Source organism: Pleurodeles waltl, chromosome 11, assembly GCF_031143425.1.
Source record: "Pleurodeles waltl isolate 20211129_DDA chromosome 11, aPleWal1.hap1.20221129, whole genome shotgun sequence".
Classification (NCBI taxonomy): Eukaryota; Metazoa; Chordata; class Amphibia; order Caudata; family Salamandridae; genus Pleurodeles; species Pleurodeles waltl.
In genome coordinates, this window is record NC_090450.1 from 936,036,838 (window position 1) to 936,052,564 (window position 15,727).

General features: G+C 45.9%; 1 protein-coding gene across 2 annotated transcripts in view; it reads right to left on the reverse strand.

The window, feature by feature from the left end:
• GCN1 (GCN1 activator of EIF2AK4) overlaps nt 1–15,727 on the reverse strand; it is a 1,158,386-nt gene that overhangs the window by 429,265 nt on the left and 713,394 nt on the right. For both annotated transcript variants that reach the window (XM_069215038.1, XM_069215039.1), the window contains exons 31-36: nt 13,936–14,006; nt 13,509–13,674; nt 1,954–2,148; nt 1,384–1,630; nt 974–1,095; nt 709–823 (exon numbers count right to left, since the gene is read on the reverse strand). In XM_069215038.1, coding sequence (XP_069071139.1) covers nt 709–823; nt 974–1,095; nt 1,384–1,630; nt 1,954–2,148; nt 13,509–13,674; nt 13,936–14,006 — 916 coding nt within the window. The remainder of the gene's footprint in view (nt 1–708; nt 824–973; nt 1,096–1,383; nt 1,631–1,953; nt 2,149–13,508; nt 13,675–13,935; nt 14,007–15,727) is intronic.

Below are 15,727 nucleotides of genomic sequence, written 5' to 3' on the forward strand. Positions count from 1 at the left end.
CTGGGTATACACAGGTGGAGGCACTCATGTGCCTATGGGTTTCGTCGGAGTACTCTGGGAATGGTCCTGGAACACAAAACTCAAACCGCAACTGCCCCATATTATTCTATGGACACTGACCCTGGGTAACACCTCTGCACACAGGTGCCTGGGGAAACTTAGTTACTTACCTTTGGTGTTTTAGTAATTCCTGGGTCCTGAAGATCCTTGGGTGTCAGTCTTGGTTGGTTGTGCCTTCCACATCCCATTTTTAGTATATGGTTTAACATCCATTAAATGCTCTCCACAGCTGCTGTTTGAGAGCTCTGGTAATCTGGAACCACTTACACTATCACTAAAGGTTGCCTGGACTTCGTACAGGTTGCCTCACTTATAGGTGTACATCATATACTGAGCCAGACCCGTACACACTGGATTCTCTACACAGAGTACTTCATTTCAGTGCATTATATTGAGAGATGGCTTCCTACATAGTGTGATTAGAGTAGATGCTCTCCAGTGAGAGGCTTAGAAAGGATTGGTCTGTGTATAAAAAAGAAATGGATGTGGTGCATATGTAACACAAGCTAAATTAACAGACATACATCAGATTAAACCTACTTAAGTTTGAATACATTGTAACTGGGTATAGAACATCTACTACTAGTACTCAGCTGAAATCCTTACAATGAAATGGGAAAAACAGGAGCAACTTTATAGTCTCCTTACCAGCTTTAGTTCGCCATGATTCTTGCTCCAGTGCTTCTAAAAGTGATGGCAGCACAAGCTTCACTCCATGGGCACTCAAATTGCTCATCACTGCCTTGGCACATTCATCTGCTGCCTATAAAACATAAAACTGGGGTGCTGAATTCATTACTGAGGAGCAGAGTTGCCAAACATACAAGATGCATGGCAAATGCCAAATGTAGACGTTATCTTTATTAGCAAGTCAAACAAGCAGGGTAAACATTAAATCTTAACTCATACTCACCTCTCGCACATACTGGTTTCCATCGCCAAAGCAAAGAAGCAGATGAGGCAATACATGTACCACATAAGGTTCAAACAGCTTCCCTAACATATTGCAGAGCATCTCGAAGGCAAAAAGAGCCCCTGTAGAAAAAATATCAGCTACTGAGTCATACAGAAAACCACAACGTGAAGAAGCCAGAAACGCATGATGTAAAAACTATAGTAACTAAATCATTCAAAGCTGTGAGAACCAAAGAAGAAGGTAGAAGTGAATGAAGGACACTATCAGCGATACGTCAGTATGGACTTTTATAATAACAAATAAAGAGGGTGGTTTCAGAGCTCCATTAACTAAATTGTGCACAAGTGGACGGGGGAACTGGAGCAAATCCTGATGGAAAAATCAAAGTGACAATAGGCAATCCTAACCTTCTCGACGCCTGAAGTTCTTCTTATCCTGGATGGCATCTGTGAGCTTCACCATCACCTCCTGTTGCTTCAAGGACAGTATGCCAAGGCCCTTCACCAAGCCAGCCAAGCCATAAGCTGCCCCTTTACGTTCAGCGTACTTATCAGACTCCAGCAGCAACTCCATTAGCTTCTGAATCATTCCACCAGCATCTTCCTTAATTGCAGGAACGAGCGGAGGCAAGCAACTGGCAACAGATTCTTGAACCTACGGAATGCCAGACTGTTTATCAACACAGACATGCTCCTGGAAGTATCTGTAAATGCAATATTCCTTTCACATTCACCCACTCAATCATTTCACATTAAATAGTGGTTATATCATATGTTCTCTGTTCCACCACGAAGCAGTCACATTTAGCAGTGATGATGTCCTGCTCAGTACCTCTAACAGCAGGGACTTTTAATTTTCAATAGAATCAATTTATTAAGCATGCAATAGCTTAATCTCCAACTCTACTCTCCATTGTGTACTTTTGCAACTTTTTCCATGAACTCACTTTGCACTAAATGTTTAGTGGAGGGGGATACCTGCTGAGATGGAGTTGAGAGCGCAGTGATCAGTTTGGCAACTATTGGCTTCACTTTGGGGTCACTCTTGTCCAAATGCTTCGCCAGCGAGCCCATGAGAATAACCACACTCTGCCGTACTGCATCATAACTGGCATCATTGGGAGCATTCCTCAGAAATTCTTCAAACACCGGTAAAAGAGAACTAACACTGTCCTGAAAAAGAAAACAACCGGTGACAGTGGTTCATTGGCAACAGCAGATCAAAATTGAGCCAGTTAATAGACGATCTGTATAGCACAGCCCAGACTGACTGATGGTGGGTGTGGAAAAACATGTGAAAGAATGTATGTTTGGGTGCTTAGATGAGGTACAAACCTCTGATTTAGAATGCACATATAAGGGGAATGAGTTACGGAAGTAGTGAAAGACACTCTGATTCATTCAAGGGTAAATGGGCAACTAACACATCAAAGTAGAGCAATGATCGAATAAACAATGGGAAAAGAAACACATGAATCTATTGTTGGAGGTAATGGTAGAAAAACACACTAACCCTTTTCCACCACTGGCCTACTGTGTGGACAATAAACAGCTTATTTAGAATCAATGATTTGGAATATAAAAGTACCCCTGCCCTGAAACCCTTTTCAAGCGATCTATACCTTCTATTCAGTGTTCAGTATACCTTCTATCATGAGTGATATTACATTTCACAAGTATGTCATAACATTCAGTAATATGGCATCTACACTGAGAAAATCTGAGAACACATTTTAATGTCACTTTCAACCAGAATCCAACCCTGAGAAGATACCCCTCACACCCTCTGTCCAAGAAGCACCATTTTAACACACTAATGGCAAACTCCTATCAACAACAATCAACTGTTTAAAAACACACCTGCCCTCCTACAAAACCCTGACAGTAACAACGTTTCTAAAGCCAAAACTGTTCATCTTTCAGTGGAACTGTCCCCCTGCATCAAGTCAGACTGCACCATCTAACTAAATAAGCACAACTAAAACACCAGAAGAAAGGTCGGACTTGCAATTCTTTACAGGACTGCTGCCAGAAACCTCATTGCAATATTTTTTTTAAAAAATAGCATTTCCAAAGCAGATCTCCCTAACCCGCTTGGAAATTTAGAAATCTACAGGCACATTTATCAAGGGTCATAGAAACAAAGATCACAGCAATCTAAAAAATAAAAAGCCTTGCCACAAGCAGAACTAAATGAGAGCCTCAAACCACCGACTTTCAAGTGGCTCCATCACATACATTCTTCATCCAATATGAAGACCAACAGCTGAATTTAGTTTCAGCTAAATTGAAACATCTGCTCATCCTCACCTCTAGCCACAGAAAGGTCCCACCTTAAAGCTCATGGCTCATGGCTCATGGCTCATCCCATACATTCAACATTAGATAAAGGAGTCATTTCAGATAGAAACTAAAGACCTGCTTTTATACCAAAGCACTCCCTTTGCTGATTGCAATCCTGTAGGTTTAGTGAATAGATATGAGAGCTGTAAGGAAATGCCTCCTTGGCATGGTTGCCCCCTGACTTTTTGCCTTTGCTGATGCTATGTTTTGAATTGAAAGTGTGCTGAGGCCTGCTAACCAGGCCCCAGCACCAGTGTTCTTTCCCTAACCTGTACTTTTGTATCCACAATTGGCACACCCTGGCATCCAGATAAGTCCCTTGTAAGTGGTACCCCTGGTACCAAGGGCCCTGATGCCAAGGAAGGTCTCCAAGGGCTGCAGCATGTCTTATGCCACCCTGGAGACCCCTCACTCAGCACAGACACACTGCTTGCCAGCTTGTGTGTGCTGGTGAGAACAAAACGAGTAAGTCAACATGGCACTCCCCTCAGGGTGCCATGCCAGCCTTTCACTGCCTATGCAGGTATAGATAAGTCACCCCTCTAGTAGGCCTTACAGCCCTAAGGCAGGGTGCACTATACCATAGGTGAGGGCACCAGTGCATGAGCACTGTGCCCCTACAGTGTCTAAGCAATACCTTAGACATTGTAAGTGCAGGGTAGCCATAAGAGTATATGGTCTGGGAGTCTGTTTTACACGAACTCCACAGCACCATAATGGCTACACTGAAAACTGGGAAGTTTGGTATCAAACTTCTCAGCACAATAAATGCACACTGATGCCAGTGTACATTTTATTGTAAAATACACCACAGAGGGCACCTTAGAGGTGCCCCCTGAAACCTTAACCGACTATCTGCGTAGGCTGACTGGTTCCAGCAGCCTGCCACCTCCGAGACATGTTGCTGGCCCCATGGGGGGAGTGCCTTTGTCCCTCTGAGGCCAGTAACAAAGCCGGCACTGGGTGGAGATGCTAACACCTCCCCCAGGCAGGAGCTGTCACACCTGGAGGTGAGCCTCAAAGGCTCACCCCTTTGTGCCAGCACAGCAGGACACTCCAGCTAGTGGAGTTGCCCGCCCCCTCCGGCCACGGCCCCCACTTTTGGCGGCAAGGCCGGAGAAAATAATGAGAATAACAAGGAGGAGTCACTGGCCAGTCAGGACAGCCCCTAAGGTGTCCTGAGCTGAAGTGACTAACTTTTAGAAATCCTCCATCTTGCAGATGGATGATTCCCCAATAGGATTAGGGATGTGACCCCCTCCCCTTGGGAGGAGGCACAAAGAGGGTGTACCCACCCTCAGGGCTAGTACCCATTGGCTACTAACCCCCCAGACCTAAACACGCCCTTAAATTTAGTATTTAAGAGCTTCCCTGAACCTAAGAATGTAGATTCCTGCAACTTACCGAAGAAGAAGACTGCTGAGCTGAAAACCCCTGCAGAAGAAGAAAGAAGACACCAACTGCTTTGGCCCCAGTCCTACCGGCCTGTCTCCTGCCTTCTAAAGAACCCTGCTCCAGCGACGCTTTCTCCAGGACCAGCGACCTCTGAATCCTCAGAGGACTGCCCTGCTTCCAAGAGACCAAGAAACTCCAGAGGACAGCGGCACTGCTCCAAAAGAACTGCAACTTTGTTTCAAGGAGCAGATTTAAAGACCCCTGCAACTCCCCGCAAGAAGCGTGAGACTTGCAACACTGCACCCGGCGACCCCGACTCGACTGGTGGAGAACCAACACCTCAGGGAGGACCCTCCGGCGACTCCGAGACTGTGAGTAACCAAAGTTGTCCCCCCTGAGCCCCCACAGCGACGCCTGCAGAGGGAATCCCGAGGCTCCCCCTGACCGCGACTGCCTGAACTCCATTTCCCGACGGCTGGAAAAGACCCTGCACCCGGAGCCCCCAGCACCTAAAGGAACGGAACTCCTGTGCAGGAGTGACCCCCAGGAAGCCCTCTCCCTTGCCCAGGTGGTGGCTACCCCGAGGAGCCCCCCCTTGCCTGCCTGCAACGCTGAAGAGATCCCTTGATCTCTCATTGATTTCCATTGAAAACCCGACGCTTGTTTGCACACTGCACCCGGCCGCCCCAGTGCCGCTGAGGGTGTACTTTTTGTGTGGACTTGTGTCCCCCCCCGGTGCCATACAAAACCCCCCTGGTCTGCCCTCCGAAGACGCGGGTACTTACCTGCTGGCAGACCGGAACCGGGGCACCCCCTTCTCTCCATTGAAGCCTATGCGTTTTGGGCACCTCTTTGACCTCTGCACCTGACCGGCCCTGAGCTGCTGGTGTGGTAACTTTGGGGTTGCTCTGAACCCCCAACGGTGGGCTACCTTGGACCCAAACCTGAGACTTGTAAGTGATTTACTTACCTGACAAAACTAACAAAAACTTACCTCCCCCAGGAACTGTGAAAATTGCACTGTGTCCACTTTTAAAACAGCTTATTGTGTTTTATGTGAAAAGTATACATGCTAATGTAATGATTCAAAGTTCCTAAAGTACTTACCTGCAATACCTTTCAAATGAGATATTACATGTAGAATTTGAACCTGTGGTTCTTAAAATAAACTAAGAAAAGATAGTTTTCTATAACAAAACCTATTGGCTGGATTTGTCTCCGAGTGTGTGTTCCTCATTTATTGCCTGTGTGTATGTACAACAAATGCTTAACACTACTCCTTTGATAAGCCTACTGCTCGACCACACTACCACAAAATAGAGCATTAGTATTATCTCTTTTTGCCACTATCTTACCTCTAAGGGGAACCCTTGGACTCTGTGCATACTATTCCTTACTTTGAAATAGTGCATACAGAGCCAACTTCCTACAAGAGCTTTGTAAAATATTCTGACAAAAATCACTGAACTACGAATTCTGATAAAAGATAAACACAAGGGTCCCAACAGTCACAAGCTAATGCCAAATCTAGGCACCCATCTTTATCATTAAATCATAAAAGCAGGTATCTTCATTACCAAGAGAGGCAAATCAGCTAATGGATAGTCTGAATAACGCGCTGGAACTTTGACGAGGCAGGAGGAGGAGGTGGGCAGCAGCTGTGTGCTGCATCCAAACAGGGCAGGAGCCCTTTAAACACACGTAAGCGCTCCCGCTCCGCGGGACGCGCTGGAACTTTGACGAGGCAGGAGGAGGAGGTGGGCAGCAGCTGTGTGCTGCATTCAAACAGGGCAGGAGCCCTTTAAATACACGTAAGCGCTCCCGCTCCGCGGGACGCGCTGGAACTTTGACGAGGCAGGAGGAGGAGGTGGGCAGCAGCTGTGTGCTGCATCCAAACAGGGCAGGAGCCCTTTAAACACACGTAAGCGCTCCCGCTCCGCGGGACGCGCTGGAACTTTGACGAGGCAGGAGGAGGAGGTGGGCAGCAGCTGTGTGCTGCATTCAAACAGGGCAGGAGCCCTTTAAATACACGTAAGCGCTCCCGCTCCGCGGGACGCGCTGGAACTTTGACGAGGCAGGAGGAGGAGGTGGGCAGCAGCTGTGTGCTGCATTCAAACAGGGCAGGAGCCCTTTAAATACACGTAAGCGCTCCCGCTCCGCGGGACGCGCTGGAACTTTGACGAGGCAGGAGGAGGAGGTGGGCAGCAGCTGTGTGCTGCATCCAAACAGGGCAGGAGCCCTTTAAACACACGTAAGCGCTCCCGCTCCGCGGGACGCGCTGGAACTTTGACGAGGCAGGAGGAGGAGGTGGGCAGCAGCTGTGTGCTGCATTCAAACAGGGCAGGAGCCCTTTAAATACACGTAAGCGCTCCCGCTCCGCGGGACGCGCTGGAACTTTGACGAGGCAGGAGGAGGAGGTGGGCAGCAGCTGTGTGCTGCATTCAAACAGGGCAGGAGCCCTTTAAATACACGTAAGCGCTCCCGCTCCGCGGGACGCGCGCGGGCGAAGCCCGGGCCAAGGGCGGGCCCGTCCTTGCCCGTCATTGCCAGGAAGAGGCAGGGCAGGGCCACCCCCCTGACATTTACTTTAAACTGTGGTCCCAGATAACCACTTTCCATTTGACTGCCCGAAGGACAAACTCAAGCCTATTTACACTGTGGTGGGGTAGCTTTCCCCCAAAGCTCTAGGCCTCTACCTAGTTAATGGTCAATTTCCAATATTAATCCTGCCTTTGCTCGCCCCGCTGTGATTTTACTTGATTCTCCCACTAAATTCAAGGCCCCTGGTTCTTAGCAAAATGGGTCGACGACGCGGGGGGGGGTTGGACGGGAAATTGCACTCTAACCAAACCCTGGACGGCTTTTTACAAAAGGCCGTTGGGGAACTTGAAAGAGAAATAGAACTAGTGCAACGTCGTCTTGCTGTCCCTCCTTCTGCATCCATTAGCTCAGCCCATGATAGCCCAGTCTCACAGCCCCACCCGCGACTAGAACTCCAGTCTGTCCCGATTATCCATTCCCCTTCTCCGTCCAAAATTTCTCAAGAGATCCAAGATGATACTCCTATTGCACCTGCCATTTGTGCCGCACCAACTACATTGGCCCAGTGTCCCCCTATAGAAGGTTCCCTTACTTTAACTGAATCTAATACCAAAGGGAAAAGGAAGCGTAGGGAACCTGTCCTCAAAAATAAACGATCTAGAACCTTGAGTCCCTCCAATCTGGCCCAATCTTCTATTAATGAAATGGCATCAATCTCCTTACACAATACCAATAACTCTCATGCAAACGAGTTTATTAGGGATCTCATAAGAGATGAGCTCTCTAAACTACTTCTTCCTATCTCCAACCGTCTTCAAAGAATTGAGGACAAACTTGAAAGTCTTACGAGCAGTCAGCTACCAACAATTTCTTTACCTGTAGAAATTCATCCTAATCATGACTCTACTGTTGCCATTAGTCACACAGGCCAAATTCCCAAAACTTTTCCTCCTATTCCAAATCACGTCTGGCCTAGTTCTGCTAAAACCCCCAGCATCCTGACGAACAAACCCCATATGGCCTTAGCTCCCTTATTAAAAGGAACCGCCTCATGGAACAATCCAGCAACTAATTCAGGAGACGGCCCCCCCTTTAGGGAATCCTCACAGCCAGCATACCAGAAGAAGAATAAGAGTTGGGACTCTCAAGAACCCAAAGTGCTTCATTTACCACCTGAATCATGTCCTTATGTTCTTATTATATCAAATGTTCCTGAACTCAAACCTCATTTCTCCGAATCCTTCACCGAACTCAAAAATAAGGTTATCCACTGGTTGCATGTGAATGCGGGGTTTGCTTTTTCCATGTCATCTTCAATACTGATGGTGAGAAGGGTAGGGTGGGTGGGCCCTCTAGCGAAGATCGGTTTTGGGGATTGTATCGTCATTAATTTTAATTCTCCCGATCTAGTCCAACGACTTTCCCTAAATGCCAACAGACTTTACCCTACAACTGGCAAAACTTCTCTTTGCAGGTTGCAAGTGTTCTATCCTCCTTCTATGTCGTCCTGGAGTACTCAATCACCACCATTACACGGGGCCGGCTCGGCCACTCACACACTGCCTACCCCTGTAATTGGTTCTAGACGTCCTCTATCCTCCCTCTCCGAGGCAGACTGACTAGGAGATGCCTTTCAGGATGCAGCATTGTTTAACTGCGAAGCTGAGTCCATTTGCCCTATTGGTCTTAACATCTCGGCCGATTTTGTTGTCCCGGGTTCACCCAATAGTTTAATATGCCAAGCATCTGAGGAATGCATTTCTAATCAGTCAAACGCTCCCTATACCTTGGGTCACATCTGCATGGCCAACCCATCAAATCCTAACACTATTGAGGATATACCCAGCGAGGTTTTAAAGACTCAGAGTGAGAAACCTTCTGATCTTAATTCACCCGAGGGAAGCACCATGGTCCTTGACAGTCCCTCCCCTAGTATTCTATATGCCCAGAATAGAGTTGGGTCCTCATGCCCAGAGGATCTCGACAAGGTGCTCAGCTGGAATATAGCTGGATTGGAAAGCAAATTACACAGCCCAGGTTGGGGTAACCTTATTGATGATCACTTGATTTGTCTTTTTCAAGAAACATGGGCATTAGAACCCAAATATAGACTCGGTTTTAAAAGCTTTTGGGTTCCGGCCCGTAAGTCATCTTCTGGGAGACCTTCGGGAGGGTTGCTCGTGTGGCTAAATATTTCTCTCAGGTGCAAGATAGAAGAATTAGACACTGGTTGCCCGGACTTGCAAGCCCTATTGTTAATGATTTCTGAAGAAAAACCCCTCCTTTTAATTAATATCTATAACAGGAATGTGAGTCCCCACTTTGAGTCTGACGTTCTGTCAAACTTGGACTATGTTCTTAAAAGTAATTCCCCCTCTTTTGTTTTAATTGGTGGAGATTTTAATGTTACCTTCGAACCTAATCCTTTAGTCCAAGGAATCTGTAAAGAAGAGGATGCCCATTGGGGCATCCCCCAGTTAGTCTCCAACAAAAAACCAAGATTGAACAAATCTGCACGCTTTTTGGCTGACATCGCACTAGCTCATGGCCTCCGAGCCTGCAATGGCCGCTCACACTCGGATGCTATTTTGCGACCCACTTTTAGGCGCGGAGTACATAGCAGTCGCATTGACTACATACTTCTTGATATCCGTCTTTGGTGTTACATGGTAGATATGAGGGTAGATGAGCAGCCTGTGAGCGACCACGATCCCCTGATTCTATCAACCAGAGGTCTTTTTCCTTCGCTTATAGTGCCTCACTCTAGGTCCAACGTGTCCCAACTGGCCTTAACCAATAATAGACGCAATCTAAAATAGGAATCTGTTATCTCCTCCCCTAAACATTTAGCATCTATCTACAGTTTGCTTGCGAATCAAATGGAGCGTATGATCCGATTAGATGAGTCCGAGGAGGGCGATAGCCTTCTTACAGCCCACACTGATCTGTTCCAATCTTTAAAACAATTTTTCACAAAAGAGACTGTTAACAACTCCAATAAAAAACACAATGCCCCTTGGTTCAATAATTCCTGCAGATCAGCACAACTAGCTCTCCTGGACGCAATTAAAGAAGGCCATGCTGCGACGCTGAGAATAGCCAGGGCCGCTTATAAGAAGGAATGCTCAAAGGCACGCAGAAGTTGGGAGGAGGCCAGATGGGCCACTATCCTGGTTTCAGCCTCATCTAATAATACTTCCAAGTTTTGGAAACTAATAGCTGATAATGACAGTGACTCTCCAGCCGCGCCTGGCTCTACAATCCTCTCAGCAACTTGGGTAGAGCATTTTGGGCAACTTTATGGAGGTCCACCAGAAGTTTCTCTGTGGCCCCCCAATGATTCAACAAACCAAGAGATCATTCCAATTTCTTTTTCTCTTTCCGAAACTAGAGCTGCAATAGACTCCCTGAAATGGGGGAAGGCTCCTGGCCCAGATAAAATTCCAGGTGATCTATATAAATCTAGACCTGATATATGGGCTCCCTACCTCAATTTTATCTGCAATACTATTGCAGCAGGCGCTCCAGTTCCATCTACTTGGAAAGGGGCAGAAATTGTACCGATCTTCAAAAAAGGAAATCCAAACATTCCGGCTAACTACCGTCCAATTAGTCTCCTCGATAACTTCCAAAAAATTTATGCGAAACATCTTCTGTCCCACCTTGAGGAATGGATTATTGAGTCTGAAGCCCTTTCGGATTTACAAGCGGGCTTCAGACCCGCTGTGAGCACAGTTGACCAAGCTCTAAGATTTATGTCAATAAAATGGAAGAATGTCGACCTGGGGGGGGGTAACCTTTACGTGGTCTTTATAGACCTAAGAGCCGCATTTGACCTGATCCCCAGGAATCTGCTGTGGTCAACATTATTAAACATGGGAGTGCCATTTGGCCTCCTGAAACTCATAGCCCAGTTGCACCAAAATACCTTTGCCCAAATCAGGTGTGGACAAGGGGGCGAGCTGACTGACCCTGTAGCTATCAAAAAAGGAGTTAGACAAGGTTGTGTTTTGGCACCTACTCTTTTTCTGCTCTACATTAATAATTGCATCCACTACCTAGAGAACTGCATAAATGATTCTCCAAAACTAGGTGGGAAAAAAATCCCCTGCCTGCTTTATGCAGATGATACGATCCTACTATCAAAATCGCCAATGGGAATTCAACACCTAATTAACCAGTTCTGTGCTTACTGTAGTGATTATGGTTTAGATGTAAACATTAAGAAAACTAAATTTATGATATTCACTACCTCTAAAAAACGACTGCGTACTAATATTGAGATGAATTCGACCCCATTGGAGAAAGTTGAAGAGTTTGATTATTTGGGTTTCAGATTATCTACATCGGGCAAATGGAAGGCAGCCATTGACAAGGGGGCTCTGATCATAAGCCAAAGAGGTGGGGCCTTAGTCCGCAGATCTAGAAAGGCACCGAGCCCCCCTCTGAACATTCTTGCGGAGATTTATAATGTTCAAATCAGAGCAGCAGCCCTATATGGAGCGGAACTTTGGGGGTCCCATAAAAACCTGGACATTCTGCAAACTAAGGAAAATATCTTCCTTAGGCAGGTGTCCAGGCTAGGTACGGGCACTCCAATGACCCCTTTATGGCTTGACCTTGGTTTAAATGGCATTAAAACTATAGCGGCCTTAAGACCCCTTTCCTACTGGATTCGTCTATGGAAATCTGCTGAACTAGAACCATATAGGCTGGCTATAAGAGAGTTGATAGCCGCCCCTAAGGCATTGGAGAGAATCCCTTGGCTGAAAGAGATGAAAATTGCCTGGGACAAAATGGGTCTTCCCCATTATTGGAATCACCCGGATCAAATCCCTGACAAGGCTAGGAGATTTGTTACGAACAGATACTGGGAGAAAGTTAACGAAGATTCCCTGCACCAAAAGAGGGCGGGTAGGTTAACTATGGATTTTCTCCAAATTAAGCATGAACCCTGGGCTGAGATTTTCCTGAACCTCCCTATCCCTCCGTATGCCCGTGCTCTATACCTGCAGTTAAGATATGGCACATTGCCTACCAATGGTTTCACGGCCCATTGGCCATCTAACATCGCTACAAATGATAGGTGTATCTTCTGTCAACTTTGCAAAGAAACATCAGAGCATGTATTATTCTTCTGCCCTTTGTACAAGACACCAAGAAAGAGGTGGATTATTCCCCTCTGTAAAAACATGTCATTTCAGGACAGAGTAACAGCCATTAGAATCTGTACGCATGATCCTTCTCCCAGGGTTGCCATTCCAGTTACCAAATATTTATCGGAGGCCTGGTACATCCGTCGCAAGTTCATTGCACCCAAAGGCTCCTGAGCCATTTCTATACTTGTTTTCAGAAGGATTTTAATCTTCTTTTTTTATCCTTTTTGTATTGTTTTTAGTTGGAAATTTCCATTATGAATTTGTTGCCTTCCCTATGACTACCAAGACTGCACAAGCCCATATAGCCTTCTCATATAAGTTATCCTGTTGTTTTCCTAGATTGGTACTCTGATAATGTCGTCTTTTAGTCCAATCAGACTATCTTCTGTCTTTTTTGTCTTTTGGTTGTGCATACTGGTCCTCCAGACAAAAAGTCTTATATTTCAGTTTTGAGCTCTGTCCCCTTTTTTTACTATATTTATTCATGTTTTATTTTATTGTATTTATATATTTGATGAAATGCTTTGTTTTGTTGTTCTTATTGTTACACTGTTTTGACGTCTATTGGTTTTACATTGTTACCATGTTTTTATTACATCCTTTTTTAAGTATGATTGTTATTATTATTTTAAATGGACTAGATTTCTAGACCGAATGAACTTAATAAATAAAATAGTCTGAATAATGCAAAGGCCGTTTAGCAAAGTTTATTAACTTGCACGGGTTGAAGGGAGACCTAGAGATAGCACTTGTGGCACACAAAAACGTGGAATCCACACATCTATTCTAAGTACTGGAGGGGAACCAATGTAAACACCCTCACAATTAGAATAGTTCAGATACATGCAAGAAAGGCATGCTATTGTTTCCCGCTTAACTGTTCGCAATGTAGTGTATTTCTTCATAGTACAGAAAATATGTTCAATCCACATACTCTGACCTAACAATTATGTGCTTTAAAAACGTCTGCATATAGCAATGCACTTTGATGGGAGGGATGATCTTACAAAAACAGAGACATTTACAGTATCACATTGAGAAGTGTAATTGTGACGTTCAATCAGGTGTTGTTTATCTGAAGGTGCAAATCCTTACCTTGCCATGAGTATTGAGGGCTGAAAGAGCTGCATCCAACATGCACTTCCTGACCTCAGGGTTTCGATCATTGAGGGCTTCTGGCACAAAGAACTGAAAGAGAGGCTTCACCTGAGAGCCATCCAAGTACTGAGAAAGCTTGTTTAAAGCAAGGGCGATGCCACACCTGGGGAAAGGAAGCAGAGAAACTAACAGCTTTAGGCTGAAAGAGACTTTTGAATCGCCCTCACAGCGAGTGCAGTTTCACCTCTCCAGTACAAGGCAATCTAGTGAAGACCTTTGTGTGTGTAGAGTGTTATGTTCTCCGTCCGTCCAAAATGGGCGACCAGTAACAAGATCATTAACCACCTATACCCACAGCCACTGGTTGTTCATCAAAGGCTGCAATAAGCATTGTAAGAGTGAAATGCAATATGATAACACATACCTGGCTTCCCACTGGTCAGGCGGAGATTCAGAAATGACCCGCCCAAGAGCATCAAGCACTGGTGGTGGCCGCTGAAAAACACAAATTTTAACAAATCTCATTCAAGCATATTCAGTACTGGGGGTAGCAGATTCCAAACTTAGTTAAAAACGCTGGCTACTGATGGAGTAAGCGAACTATGAAAAGTAGTACTCTACAAACATCTTTGTACTGCGGTAAACCAGCTTCTAATACTAAAGCCAAAAGCTAGCAGTGTACAGAAGCCAGTAAACGCTAACCCCAAGCTTTTCCCATCAAATACACACAGGAAAAGATACAGCACAACCAAAACATGTTCTACAGCGGATGGCATGGGTAGCCAGCCTTAGCAGAAGAACTAGACCTCCTGATACAAATACTTGGCAACCTGGTGTGTCTATTAAAATGTTTCCTTCATGATGATATCAGAACATATCACTTGATATTACTATTATTTGTGCGAACCAAGATCATACAAGGAAGTCCTGCAGGACCGAACGGGCAAAATATCCATCCCTTCGGACCTGCTTGTCCAGGCAGTAGTGTTTAGTGAGCATGTGCAGAGAAGCCCACGTTGCTGCCTGACAGATGTCCAGGACTAGAACTTCACGTACTAACAGTGGCTGCAGCTGTCGTCCTACTAGAGTGAGTGCACAAATCCGCCGGGGATTGCTTTTTAGCCAATGCGTAGTACATTTTAATGCACAGAAATACCCATCTAGAGATAGTTCTCTTCTACACTGCCCGACCTTTCTTCGCACCCACATATCCAACAAAGAGTTGATCATCAACCCCAAACCTTTTGGTACGATCAAAGTAGAATGCCAATGCTCTTTTTGGGGTCCAGGCGGTGGAGTCTCTCCTCTTCCTTAGAAGGATGAGGGGGTGCATGAAAAGTAGGCAAGGTGATGAATTGGCCTACATGAAAGGGTGCGACCACTTTTAGAAAAAAAGAAGCCTTGGTGCGAAGCACCAATTTGCCTGGACAGATGGAAAGGTAGGGTGGCTTAGATGAAAATACCTGTAGCTCACTCACCATGCGGGCAGATGTAATGGCCCCAATGAAGGCTGTTTTAAACGTCAAAAGCCTGAGAGGACAATTACGGAGCGGCTCAAAAGGAGCGCACGTTAAGAAGGTAGGAACCAAATTCAGATCCCATTGTGGCATTACGAATGGTGATAGAGGAAACATATGTTTAAGACTCTTAAGGAACCTACTAACTACAGGAGTCTTAAAGAGGGTCGATCAGGTAATCTCATAAATGCAGAGATAGCAGACAGATAACCTTTGAGGGTGCCCAAAGCAGAGCCCTGCTGGGACAAATTAAATATAAACAGGAGGACCTTGGAAAGAGCGGCACAGAGGCGGTCAACAGACTTGTCTGTGCACCATGTCACAAATCTGTTCCATCAACAAGAGTATACAGTTTTGGTGGAGGGACGCCTCGTTGCCAAGGTAACACTAGACATTCAGATGGAAGGTCAAAAGCTGTCAACTACTGCCGCTCAAACTCCATATAAGGAGGTGGCGACAAGGCAGGTTCGGGTGGAGAAACCTCCCCTGCTGCTGCAACAGAAGCTCTTCCTAAAAGGGCAGTCTGATGGGAGGATCAATGGCCATGCTCAATAGCGCTGGACACCAGACTCTTCGTGCCCAGTCCAGAGCCACAAGGATTAATTGTGCCCGGTCGTTCTTGATCTTCTTGAGAACTCTGGGCAGAAGTGGTATAGGCGGAAAAGCCTAAAGGAGTCCTGAACTCCACTTGAGACGAAA